The sequence below is a fragment of the Heptranchias perlo genome, chromosome 25 (assembly GCF_035084215.1).
Source record: "Heptranchias perlo isolate sHepPer1 chromosome 25, sHepPer1.hap1, whole genome shotgun sequence".
NCBI lineage: Eukaryota > Metazoa > Chordata > Chondrichthyes > Hexanchiformes > Hexanchidae > Heptranchias > Heptranchias perlo.
The window spans coordinates 9,252,639-9,266,333 of record NC_090349.1 but is presented as its reverse complement, the minus strand read 5'-3'; the positions used below and the strand labels follow the sequence as shown (position 1 = coordinate 9,266,333).

The 13,695-nt window shown below is 46.4% G+C and overlaps 1 protein-coding gene across 3 annotated transcripts in view; it reads left to right on the top strand.

Moving 5' to 3' along the window:
- hira (histone cell cycle regulator a) overlaps positions 1-13,145 on the top strand; it is a 103,724-nt gene extending 90,579 nt beyond the window's left edge. For all 3 annotated transcript variants that reach the window (XM_068005537.1, XM_068005538.1, XM_068005539.1), the window contains 5 exons: positions 1,504-1,609; positions 7,388-7,510; positions 8,528-8,691; positions 8,774-8,862; positions 12,270-13,145. In XM_068005537.1, the coding sequence (XP_067861638.1) occupies positions 1,504-1,609; positions 7,388-7,510; positions 8,528-8,691; positions 8,774-8,862; positions 12,270-12,386 (599 nt within the window). In that variant the 3' untranslated portion in view covers positions 12,387-13,145. The remainder of the gene's footprint in view (positions 1-1,503; positions 1,610-7,387; positions 7,511-8,527; positions 8,692-8,773; positions 8,863-12,269) is intronic.
- Positions 13,146-13,695: the final 550 nt, after the last annotated feature.

Below are 13,695 nucleotides of genomic sequence, written 5' to 3'. Positions count from 1 at the left end.
ATCTGAAGACCCCTGGTCACTCTTTCCCAACAGCCACTTTGGTTTTTAGTATGTGCAGTAGTCTTGAGAGCAAAATCTTGGACCCTGAAACTTTCCATAAATTCGAGGGTCTGTGTGTTGTATTTATGTCTTGGGACAAGAATCGACTTTAGTTACTTTAGAAATTATTTTCTGTTTGAAAGCGATAAGTTGCCCACTGATACATCCACCTCTTGACATTTTCAGTGAAAAGGTTAATCTGTCCCTGGGTACAGATTACTCAGTATGTTACTATAGATGGGAAGGGTTAATCTCTGCTGTTGGGTACAGAGTGTCCAATTTGGGGTACCACACTTTAGGAAGGATATCTAGGCCTTGGGGAGGGTAGAGATTTACCAGAAAGATACCAGGGATGAGGGACTTCTGTTATGTGGAGAGACTAGAGAAGCCAGGATTGTTCTCCTTAGAGCAGAGAAGGTTAAGGTGTTATGAGGGGTTTTGATAGAGTAAATAAGGAGAAACTATTTACACAGGCAAGAGGGTTGGTAACCAGAGGACACAGATTTAAGATAATTGGTAAAAGAACCAGAGAGATGATGAGAAAATGTTTTACGCAGTGAGTTATGATGATCTGGAATGCACTGCCTGAAAGAGTGGTGAAAACAGTTTCAATAGTAACTTTCAAAAGGGAATTGGATAAATACTTGAAAAGAAGAAATTTACAGGGCTATGGGGAAAGGGTAGGGAATGGGATTAATTGGATAGCTCTTTCAAAGAGCCGGCACAGGCACGGTGGGCTGAATGGCCTCTTTCTGTGCTGTAAGATTCTATGATAATGCCCAGTAGCTAGTTGAATGCCACAGTGTTTTGCCAGATACAAATTGTTTCAACTCCAAATTATTTTTAATTGTCAGTCATCTTCACAAAACAAAACCATCCATTTGATTTGATTTTGATTTAGTTTTAGTGTTCTTGCTGTGACCCCTTTCTTTAGCTGGTATGGGGATCACTTCCAAGTTGAGCACTAGCTGTAAAAGTGAAGCTTTATTACAGTCACTTGCTATATGCTGCGGCGGGGAGCTGGCATAAGGCAGTAGTATGGGGATTTGAACCTTTGTACACAGTGTGGTGCACTGGCTAAAGATACCAGATACCATTTAGAATTGGTATGTGATCCCGTCATTGTCAGGATGCTATATTATTAGATGCTGTGTAATCCTTGGCACATGGTGCTATATTACAGAATGCAATGTCATCCCTGACCAAGGTTGTTGTATTACAGAATTTACTGTAATCCCTGGAAACGGGTGCTGTATTACAGAAAGTAATATAATCCCCAGCCTTGGGTGCTGTAGGATGATTGCAGTGTAATCCCCGGCCCTGGATGCTGTAGGATGATTGCAGTGTAATTCCTGGTCCTGGGTGCTGTATTACAGAATGTGGTGTGGTCCCTGGCCTTGGAAGCTGTGTAATATGATGCAATCAGTGGCTGAGCTTTGATATACTCTTACGTTTTGTTCACAGGTAACGATACCACTATAACGCAATCGCTGCTTACACACCACGGCGTCCCTGTTGTCACTCTGTCCAATGGCAAGTCATACTGCTTCAACACCTCCCTCTGCACATGGTAAGGAATTGCAGTTTGGTCAAAGGGTGAACCTCGCCTGACACTTTGCTAATGGGCAACGTTTACATATTTAAAAAAAACTGGAGGAACAAATAGGTGCCCCTGGTTTAAGGGGGATTGTGCATGGCACGAGTTGGAATGGGGTGGCATGAGGGTTGTTGTGGGTCAGTGAAGGGAAGGAAGAGAGGGTTAGATACAGTGCTGCTGTGTTGTAGTTGTCACTCTTGCCGTTTACCATCAGTCACCTGTCCCAGTGTAGCCAGCACAGCTCCTGCAATGACTTCTCTTCCTACAATCTGTGGATGTGTCCAAGTTTGTTCATCCTGCCCATTTGTAGCATCATTCGTGGGACTGGGTCCAGTTTTCACAATGCTGTACCTTGCCGCCACCGTCCTTGACTACACATCCATCACTGTGGTTGTCGGACTTATATCCATCGTCATATTGTGGGTGAGAAGAGCTTTCTACAACTGAAAGTCCGGGAGACCGAAGCCATCCTGTTTGGATCCCACCAAATATTTTTCGCCCTAGACCCGATTCTAGCCCTCTTCCCTACCTGCTACCTTTAGTTGAGCCTGATGGTTCATCTACCCCCATGTCTGCTTGACCTTGAGAGCTGAGCTACGAACCCACATTCAGTCCACCATCCAAATGGCCTGTTCACACTTTCACAACATCGCCTGCCTTCACCCTTACCTCCCTTCCACCCCCCGCAAAACCCTTACTAGTGCCGTTGTCACCTCTAAGCTCTATTACTTCACTCCTGTCCTCGCTGAATTCCTGAGTTTTCCTCCTTCATAAACAGCAAGTCATCCAAAATCCTGCCACTTGCACCCAGTCCAACGCATCAAATTTGAAATCCTTGTTGTCATTTGCAATTCCCTCCACAGCCTTCCACACCCCGCCTTGCAAGCTCCTCCACTCTGATGTGTCAGCATGTGCCCTCCACTCTTCCGACACTAGCATTCTTTGCATGCCCCCCTCCATTTCATGTTTGGCGTCAGTACCTTCAGTTGCCTCGGCTCCACACTCTGGAAAGCTCTACCTATGCTCTTCCACTTTGCTATGTCTCTCCCCTCCTTCAAAGCCTCTTCTTTGACCATGCCTTCAGTTATCTCACATCGCTGCACAGTATCCAGTTGTCACCTCCGCGAAGCATTTTGGGATGTCCTATTACGTTAAATAGGAACAGGAGTAGGCCATTCAGCCCCTTGAGCCTGTTCTGCCATTCAATGAGATCATGGCTGATCTGTATCCTAACTCCATCCACCCATCTTGGCTCTGTATCCCTTAATACCCTTGCCTAACAAAAATCTATCGATCTCAGATTTAAAATCAATAATTGAGCTAGACTCTACTGCTTTTTGTGGGAGAAACTTCCACATTGCTACCACCCTTTGTGTGAAGAAGTGTATCCTAACTTCTCTCCTGAATGGCCTGGCTCCGATTTTAAGGTTATGTCCCCTTGTCCTAGACTCTCCCACCAGCGGAAAAAGATTCTCTCTATCTACCCTATCAATTCCTTTCAAAATCCTATAAGCCTCAATCAACCTTCTATATTCAAGGGAATACAAGCCTAGTTTATGTAATCTCTCCTCATAATATAACCCTTGGACCTCTGGTAACATTCTGGTGAATCTGCACTGCATTATTTCCAAGGCCAATATATCCTTTCTAAGGTGCAGTACCCAGAACTGTACACATTACTTCAGATATGGTCTAACCAGGGCTTTGTATAGATGTAGCAAAACTCCCTCCCCTTTATATTCCAGCCCTCTAGTTATAAAGGCTAACATTCCTTTAGCCTTTTTGATCATTTTTTCTACGTGACTACTACATTTTAGTGATCTGTGTACATGGATCTTTAAATCTCTTTGGACCTCCACTGTTTCTAGCTTTTCACCATTTAAAAAATACTCTGATCTATCCTTTTTGGTCCAAAATGTATTACCTCACATTTACCTGTGTTGCAATCCATCTGCTACAGTTTTGCCCACTGACTTAATCGATCAATGTCTCTTTGTAATTTTAGGCTCCCCTCTACACTACTTACTATGCCATTAATCTTTGTGTCATTGACAAACTTTGATATATGGCTCTATATTGTGTTATCTAAGTCATTTATAAATATAGTGAATAGTCGAGGCCCCAGCACGGATCCTTGTGGGACACCACTGGTCACTTCCTTCCAATTCGAGTACATACCCATTATCCCTACTCTCTGTCTCTACAGCCTAACCAATCTCTTAACCAGGTCAATAATTTGCCCTCAATTCCATGAGCTTTAATTTTAACTAACAGTCTCTTATGTGGAACCTTATTGAATACCTTCTGGCAGTCCATATAAACTGCATTCATAGATATTCCCCTGTCTACTACTTTAGTTACTTCCTCAAAAAATTAAATTAGGTTCGTTAGACATGCCCGACCCTTTACAAATCCATGCTGGCTCTCTCTAATCAGCTCAAATTTCTCTATGTTCTCAGTCACTCCGTCCTTAATTATGGATTCCATTAACTTACTCACAACGGATGTTAGATTAACAGATCTATAATTTCCTGATTTCTCTCTCTCATCTTTCTTAATGCACTGTAAAAGAGCTATTAGCTGTTTTAACACAGTAACAAATTAATATAGTGAGGGATGAATCAATATCACAACAAATACGAGCATGTTCTGCAGTTTCAAATGGAACATTTACTACTGGGCTCAGTAGTTTGCCAAAAATGAAACAACAAGTGGTGCCAGACACACTGTGGCAATCAGGCTGAGTGAATTGCATAAATCTGACTCCACTGCCAAGTCTCACCCAGTATTGGGTGCTCCCATTCTAGAAAGAAGATGCAGTTTTGGATTTACTAGAAAGCAGGGATTAGAGGGAATGTAGTTAAGCAAAGGTAGTTGAAAAGTTAGGACTGTATTTACCAGAGAAGAAAAGGATAATGAGGGTTCAAATGGTTTGAGAGGGTAAATGGTGAAAGATTATTTCCACTGGATGATGATGAATTGGTGGCAAAGAGGCATGAATTGAGGATCATTACTAAAACATGAAGGGTGAGGTTAGAAGAATGTTTTTCACACACAGGGTGATTAGAAGATGGAATCATGATCACAAGCAGCTATTGAAACCAAATCAATCCTGGCACTTAAGAGGGAATTACATAACACTCGGAGCAAAAAATATTAGAGTAGAGGGAAAGAGCAGGAAATGGGATTAGCTACCACCATGCTTTGGGGACAGCTGCCACTGGTACAGGCAAAATGTGCTGAATGGCCTCCTTTCTTGCTGTAATTTCAATGATCATGGGATTAGTAACTAGGGAGGACAGTTTAAAAGGCTGCCATTCAACGCACTGCACTGGCAATTTATTTTTGGTAAACTGAATCCCATCATTCTTCCTTTGTTTATAAAGTACTGCATTGTGTATGCTTAATGATGACTGTAATGTTATAATGTGGGATACTGAATGCAGCAACCATTGATATGAATTAGTGAACAGAGAGGGTGGCATTATAACTTGTTAGAGGAGTTACTTAGGGGGTAGGGGTGTAGTGGGACGTCCCAGGGATTTGGTGTTGGGATCAGTATGATTTCTAATTTATGTCATTGAATCTTAGAGCACAGAAGGAGGCCATTCGGCCCATCGTGCTTGCGCCGGCTCTTTGGAAGAGCTGCTCAATTAGTCCCACTTCCCTGCTTTTTCTCCATGGCCCTGGAATTTCTTCTCCTTTCCAAGTATATATCCAATTCCCTTTTGATCGTTGATTTGGATTCAGAGATTCGGTGCAACGTGGCTCCTCTGAGCGCACATGGGATTTTGAATGATGGACAGTCCGGTGACTCATACACACGACCATCTCATAAGAAAGAAATTCCCCCTCCCCGGGCTACGGGCTGCCTTCCGCCCATACATCTTTGCTCAATGTTTGTGCTGCAGATCTCAGTGTACAAGGCCATTGTGTCACTGCCTCGAGGGCGCAACCCCATTTCCCGAGTGGTGTCAGAATGGTTGGAACAAGTCCTCTTTAGGCTTTTTAAGGAGATTTTATTTTTACATCTTTTTAATCTGCACCCCTTGAATCTCATGATGAATGAACCTAAGCAAATCTGAAAATATCTGACTGAAACCAATTAACAGATTTGACTAACTGGGGGAGTGTAACCAAACTGCCTGTACTTTCGAATAGACCATACCTAGCAGTCAGACAGTTCATAAATAGCGCATTGGAGTGTTTATTTAATCAGATTTGGATATTTTGTGCACTGGGGACTTCCCCTTGGTATAAACAAACTATTTTGCGGGCAGCGTACTGGTGCTGTTTGTAAAGATAACAAACCGTCCTTCCTGCGTAGCCGTCCCGCTCTGGATACTCTCACAGGAAAGACCAGCATACCGTGCGCCGGCATACATGCAATAGTGTACAGACGCAAATCCACGCCATTACCCCTTCCAAAGGTGTCGAGCCCTGAGCACTATTGGATAATCATAAGCAAAAAAGTTGACTGTGTCAGGGCTGAACGAGCACACTGTGTCTGTCTTCTGTACAGTGTGTGTTTGCCATTAAATACTCCTTTTTATTTCAGATAGCTGAAAAGAATTAATAACATTTAAAGGGGCAGCACTGGCTGGGTTTCTTACTGTGACCTGTGTCAACAATAGGAAACCCTAGTGGGATTTTCCAAAGTTTGTTGCAGCTTGTTAAAGTACAGGACTGGGAGTGTCTGTTAAAACAACCCAGTAGTGAAGGCATCTGTTGCTGCTGTAAAATGTTTGCTGGTTTGAAATCGCGTATCATTCCAGTTGGAAGTGGGACCTGCCGACGGATCTGATCAGTGTGGGCTGAGGGAGCAGATTACTTTTCATGTAATTGGGTGTTCATTTCACGTTAGCCTTGCACATGAGTGAGTGTGTGTGTGTGTGTGTGGTTGGGGGGGGTGGGTGCGTGCGGGTTGGGGAGGAAGGCGCGTGGGGTGGGGGCATGGGGGTTTGTGGGGGGTGGGGGGTAGGGGGTGTGGGGTGGTTGGGGAGGGTTGGGGGGCTGTGTATGTGGTGGGATTAGGGTTAGGCATTCCCGGAACAGAACTAAGTGTACTAGTGGGTGTTTCCAGTTTGTGATGAACATACATTATATGGTAATAGTCCAAATGACGCAATGGTAAGAAATATTCCTGGCAGCAACAGGTACCTCATTGAAAGCAGCCGAGAGCCATCGGGGTGCCCGTGTGTGTGTGTGTGTGTGTGTGTGTGTGTGTGTGCCACCCCTGATGCACGTCACTACCACGCTTAAAAAGCGTAAAAGAGGAGACCGGGGCACAGTGCTTAGGTCACAAATTATTATTATTAAAATTCCTCTATTGCAGCCACACTCAGTTCGCAACAGTCACACTCTACTCCATGGCAGTAAGTATTCTATGATAAGTTCACAGAAAGTACACTGTAATGGTGCAACCCAGTGTAGAACTCTGATATACTGCAACCCAAAATAAGTACCAGTGAGATGACAAAGTTAACATTACTGCCTAGTTATCCATTACTGGAAAAAGAATATGACCACAGTATACAGATGGAGTGCAGTCTCCTATCCAGTGACCTATTGGTGTGACTGAAACATCCAAGAAAGCTGCTGACCCTTATGAGCTACTTTCCACATCCTTTGGGAATTGATCTTCTAATGATCCAACATTAAATGAGAGATGATACGGGCAGTCCAGTAAACTCACACCTGGATCACCATCCTCCAGGCCTTTTGTCTCATGTGGATTGCTTTGTTTTTCAGGAATTTGATCTCGGATAAGCAGGATTCGCTGGTTCAGTGTGCGGATTACCGCAGTTGCTTAACTTCTCAGGAGGCCATGTTGTGCTCAGGTCCCCTGGCTACAGTGCAGGGCGGTGGGATAAAGTAAGTGCCAGCATTGCTGATCCATCCATGAGTAGGATAAAATGGCAGCTGAGGCTCAGTTGGTAGCACTCGCCTGAGTCAGAAGGTCATGAGTTCAAGTCCCAGTCCAGAGACTTGAGCACAAAATATAGGCTGACTTCTATGCAGTACTGAGGGAGTGCTGCATTGTTGGAGGTGCCGTCTTTCAGATGAGACGTTAAACCGAGGCCCCGTCTGCCCGCTTAGGTGGGTGTAAAAGATCCCGCTGCACAGTTTTGAAGAAGAGCTGGGGAGTTATCCCCGGTGTCCTGGCCAATATTTATCCCTCAACCAACATCATTAAAAACAGATTACTTGGTCATTATCACATTGCTCTTTGTTGGGATCGTTCTTTCAGAAGTTGTTGATTTAGAAACGTTATTTCGATATATTTCCGCAAGAGTGATTACTTTTATTCCCCATCGCTCACTCCATTGAGATTGCAACGGTTCACAGTTTGTTCTATATTGTACTCACATGCATACAATTCCTGAAACTATAACGTTAACAGCAGCTTCCTGAAGGGACCTTGTGGCTCAGCAAGCTGTGCACTTGGATACAAAAGGATATTGCATAGGTTGTGCTGTACTTTTATTTTCTTCCACTCCAAGTCAAAATATTATAGCTCATGTATTTGCCATGTGAGTGTGTTTGGCCTGTTCTCACTGGTTATGGTTGCAGTGTCTGGTGCATTTCCTGCCCTGCACAGCGGACACACCGCCCCCCCTCCTGCCCCCAGTTAAGGGGATTTAAGGGGAAGCTAAATAAGTACATGAGGGAGAAAGGAATATAAGGTTAGATGAAGTAGGGAGGGAGGAGGCTCATGTGGAGCATAAACACCGGCATAGATCAATTGAGCCGAATGGCCTGTTTCTGTGCTGCAAAGTCCATGTAATTCTATGTAAAAGGATGTCACTACTACGCCTGCAGCTCACTTTGTGCCTAGGCTGTTCTTTCACTGCTGACGTAATGTAAAGTTAATCTCTCTGCATTTTCTAGTGCTGGACGCCAGGCTGCCAGACTCTCCTCAATGCCCCACTTCTTACAGCGAGGGACGACGTTGGCTTATCTGGAGAATCAGGTTGCGGCTGCAATGACGCTAAAATCCAGTCAGGAATACCGTCACTGGCTTCTCATTTACACTCGCTATTTAGTAAACGAAGGTAGGAGAGTTACTCATGTCGCCTTGAATCAGTGATTTGATTCATGCGCAGATACCCCTTTGATTGTTGCTTTTGATTGCAGGATTTGAGCCTCGGTTAAGGGAGCTGTGCAAAGATTTGCTGGGCCCTGTGCACAACTCTTCCAGTAGCCAGTGGGAGTCGACTGTCTTGGTAAGTGCTTCAAAACAAACCTGAAACTCTGGGTAAAAACAAACTTAGCTTAGAGAAAGAAAAGTTAACACTTCAGACACAAATCTTCAGTGCGCGACAACAGCATTAAAACACTGGAGTATGGCTGCAGTTTATCTCCATACGTAACCAGAATGTGACCAGTATCTTCCAAGCTGTACAATTATTTCTATATAATTCTGCATATTTTCAGGAATGCTGGTGTGCACTATCGTGGGTTATATCTTGCCTTGTTCAGTGAGCAACTGCACCATAGTGTAATACTGAACTGTACACACCAGGAAACTTCCATGCACAATGCTTAATCTGTACGGAGTTAGCTGATCTCAGCGGAGTAGTGTTGGGGGATATGAGTCACCTCCATTACTTTGGGCTAAGAAGGAGAAAAATCATTTGAGCTTCCTACTCCTCCAGGTTATCCATTAACCCTGCTGGAAAAATGTGTGGGCATTGAGCTCAAATTTGAGAACAATGAGCTCAAGATTGGGCTTGTCTGTGATACCCCCATGGTTGAAACTCCCTGCCTAAACTCAGACGTGAAGAATTGCCTCTTGGGAGTCCTGCTGATGTCCGTGGGACCATGCTCCAGTATGTGTTGATGTCTTTAGTAGAGGAGAAAATTTCGAGTCGGGGAGAGGGAAAAGAAAAAAGGACAGGTTCCTGTCTGAGCCTTTTCACCTGGAAGCCTGGGTTTATTAATGTGTGCCTTTCTGAATAGGGCACGGCTGTACACTGGCACAGCCGCCATCAGTTGGAATGTGTGTTTCTAACCATAGCAAAACCATAGTTCATCCTCTTTCAAGGGCGTCCAGGGAACAGTTTCTCCATAACATTGGCCCATTAATTCATTTGTTCCATTTATCCTCATTCATTTTAGCAATATTTGCTGTCTACGGGCTACCTAGTGACTGAATAAAAGGGAAGAGGTAGGTGAAGGGCTTAATCCTTTCTGAAGGATTGGCCGACCAGCTCTGCTGCACCACTGAGTGAGGGACTGGGTGCTGCGGCCTGCACTGTTACTGTGAGTGAGGGACTGGGTGCTGCAGCTTGCAGTGTTACTGTGAGTGAGGGACTGGGTGCTGCGGCCTGCACTGTTACTGTGAGTGATGGACTGGGTGCTGCAGCTTGCAATGTTACTGTGAGTGAGGGACTGGGTGCTGCAGCTTGCAGTGTTACTGTGAGTGAGGGACTGGGTGCTGCGGCCTGCACTGTTACTGTGAGTGACAGACTGGGTGCTGCAGCTTGCAATGTTACTGTGAGTGAGGGACTGGGTGCTGCAGCTTGCAGCGTTACTGTGAGTGAGGGACTGGGTGCTGCAGCTTGCAGTGTTACTGTGAGTGACGGACTGAGTGCTGCAGCTTGCAGTGTTACTGTGAGTGAGGGACTGGGTGCTGCAGCTTGCAGTGTTACTGTGAGTGAGGGACTGGGTGCTGCAGCTTGCAGTGTTACTGTGAGTGAGGGACTGGGTGCTGCAGCTTGCAGTGTTACTGTGAGTGAGGGACTGGGTGCTGCAGCTTGCAGTGTTACTGTGAGTGAGGGACTGGGTGCTGCAGCTTGCAGCGTTACTGTGAGTGAGGGACTGGGTGCTGCAGCTTGCAGTGTTACTGTGAGTGACGGACTGAGTGCTGCAGCTTGCAGTGTTACTGTGAGTGAGGGACTGGGTGCTGCAGCTTGCAGTGTTACTGTGAGTGAGGGACTGGTTGCTGCAGCTTGCAGTGTTACTGTGAGTGAGGGACTGGGTGCTGCAGCTTGCAGTGTTACTGTGAGTGAGGGACTGGGTGCTGCGGCCTGCACTGTTACTGTGAGTGACAGACTGGGTGCTGCAGCTTGCAATGTTACTGTGAGTGAGGGACTGGGTGCTGCAGCTTGCAGCGTTACTGTGAGTGAGGGACTGGGTGCTGCAGCTTGCAGTGTTACTGTGAGTGACGGACTGAGTGCTGCAGCTTGCAGTGTTACTGTGAGTGAGGGACTGGGTGCTGCAGCTTGCAGTGTTACTGTGAGTGAGGGACTGGGTGCTGCAGCTTGCAGTGTTACTGTGAGTGAGGGACTGGTTGCTGCAGCTTGCAGTGTTACTGTGAGTGAGGGACTGGGTGCTGCGGCCTGCACTGTTACTGTGAGTGACAGACTGGGTGCTGCAGCTTGCAATGTTACTGTGAGTGAGGGACTGGGTGCTGCAGCTTGCAGCGTTACTGTGAGTGAGGGACTGGGTGCTGCAGCTTGCAGTGTTACTGTGAGTGACGGACTGAGTGCTGCAGCTTGCAGTGTTACTGTGAGTGAGGGACTGGGTGCTGCAGCTTGCAGTGTTACTGTGAGTGAGGGACTGGTTGCTGCAGCTTGCAGTGTTACTGTGAGTGAGGGACTGGGTGCTGCAGCTTGCAGTGTTACTGTGAGTGAGGGACTGGGTGCTGCAGCTTGCAGTGTTACTGTGAGTGAGGGACTGGGTGCTGCAGCTTGCAGCGTTACTGTGAGCGAGGGACTGGGTGCTGCAGCTTGCAGTGTTACTGTGAGTGACGGACTGAGTGCTGCAGCTTGCAGTGTTACTGTGAGTGAGGGACTGGGTGCTGCAGCTTGCAGTGTTACTGTGAGTGAGGGACTGGTTGCTGCAGCTTGCAGTGTTACTGTGAGTGAGGGACTGGGTGCTGCAGCTTGCAGTGTTACTGTGAGTGAGGGACTGGGTGCTGCAGCTTGCAGTGTTACTGTGAGTGAGGGACTGGGTGCTGCAGCTTGCAGTGTTACTGTGAGTGAGGGACTGGGTGCTGCAGCTTGCAGTGTTACTGTGAGTGAGGGACTGGGTGCTGCAGCTTGCAGTGTTACTGTGAGTGAGGGACTGGGTGCTGCGGCCTGCACTGTTACTGTGAGTGATGGACTGGGTGCTGCAGCTTGCAGTGTTACTGTGAGTGAGGGACTGGGTGCTGCAGCTTGCAGTGTTACTGTGAGTGAGGGACTGGGTGCTGCAGGAGGAATTTTTGAAAGGTGGGGGAGGCAGAAGGAACTAGACCAAATGTTCTGAAAGAGAGGGATGTAGTGTCTGAAAATGTGGCCTCTAATGGTGAGGTGGAGAGAGGGAGGAGTAACCTGTCTGTGTCGGAGGAGTGGAGGGTGTATGTGGGCAGGTAAGGCCAAAGATTGCTAAGATTAGAAAGGATATGTAGGGATTTGAGTGAGGAAGGGAATCGTGAAGTTATTTTGATGAAGGGGACAGTGGTTATGAGAGTGCAGACCTTGGTGAAGGTAAGGATGCAGATTGCTGCCTTCTACATGAGTAGTGGCACTGGTTTGGCCACCGAATATGCTTTCATTTTCTCCCCCCTTCACTCTTGCAATGCAAAAATCAATGCAGCTATAGTTATTAAGCCTTTGTCTGAAAGTTCTTTCTGTTCCTTATGCAGGGCCTGCAGAAGAGAGAGCTGCTAAAGGAGATGCTTCCTGTGATTGGACAGAACCTTCGATTCCAGAGACTCTTCACAGAGTATCAGGACCAGCTGGATCTCCTGAGAGACAAGTAGCGTTACCCCAGCAGTTTTTGATGAGGATCTGACCGTAATAGTTCTCTGGGAGATTTGCTGTGGCCAGCCGGTGACCCCGCTCGAGCGAAACGGACTTTTGAGGATTTGGGGTTTAACCTGGGAGAAGAGTAACTTCTGTTACACCAAGCTGGACCGCTCCAGTCAACGACATGCTCATGGAAACCGCGGCACTGATCGCGCTAGTCTGAATGCAACGCTTGACAACAAGCGGCCGTGCAGTGCGCGCGAAAGAAGGTTTTCGGCCGTACTGCAGGACATCAGTGACCGGGGGGCAATGCTCCATCCAGAGAATGGTTGCAAGCGACCAAGATTAACGACTCTATCCAACGTGTAACGGACACTGGCCCCTTTACTTGCCAGATAGAGTGACTTTGCATCCCTTGCCCACTATAAGCTACCAAGTCCAATGCTGTACGACACAGCAGTTTACTGGCTGTTCCTCCCCTCGGAGAGGGAGGGACGACACAGATGTGAAAGCTGACAGGCTTCGAGTCTTCTCGGTTAGAGGATGAACTACTGAGTTCAGACTTTTCATGGTGTAGTTTTCTGTTTGCCTGATGTACTAAATTACACATTGTTTACTGTCTGTCATTGTTAAAAGTGTGAATGGGAAAGAAGAAATTCTAATGAGCAACCATGGACATGGTGGAGATGTACAGAAGCCTAATCCGCCCTTTTAACTGTTTATACAGGCAAATTTTTCGGGTTTTTTTAATAAAATAAAGATAGAATATTGCATCTCTGCTTTTTGCTTGTTGGAATTCAAGTCTCTCTGATTTGCAGGTAAAATGTGCCATTACCAGCAGAAATGCAGCATCCCATGCAAGGCACTGAGAAGGTACCTCCCACATAGAAGCAAGCGTAAGCCTGATTGTGTGTCACTGAGTCCTGCGTTTAGGCAACGGTGCAGACTGCAGCAACTGGATTGCATAGTGATTAGGAATGTGTTTACACACCAACTTTACAACCACAGTGAAGCAATTTGCACTTCGCTTGGAGCGCAAGCTGCTCAAGACTGCATTTACACTGTGGTAAGTGGTCGGCAGCTCAGGTTTGAAACCACTAGCGCCTGAAGGTTTCACTTTTGATTTCCCAGTGTCCTGAACATAGTCAAGTCAGGGATTGTGACCTCGATGATGCAGTGTAGCCATCTGACCCCCCTGTCACACTGGGAAGTCAAAAGCGAGACCCTCAGGAGCCAGTGGTTTCAAATCTGAACTGCAGACCACTTACTACAGCGTAAACGCAGTCTTGAGCTGCTTGGCTCCACGCTCACTCTTAAGCAGAT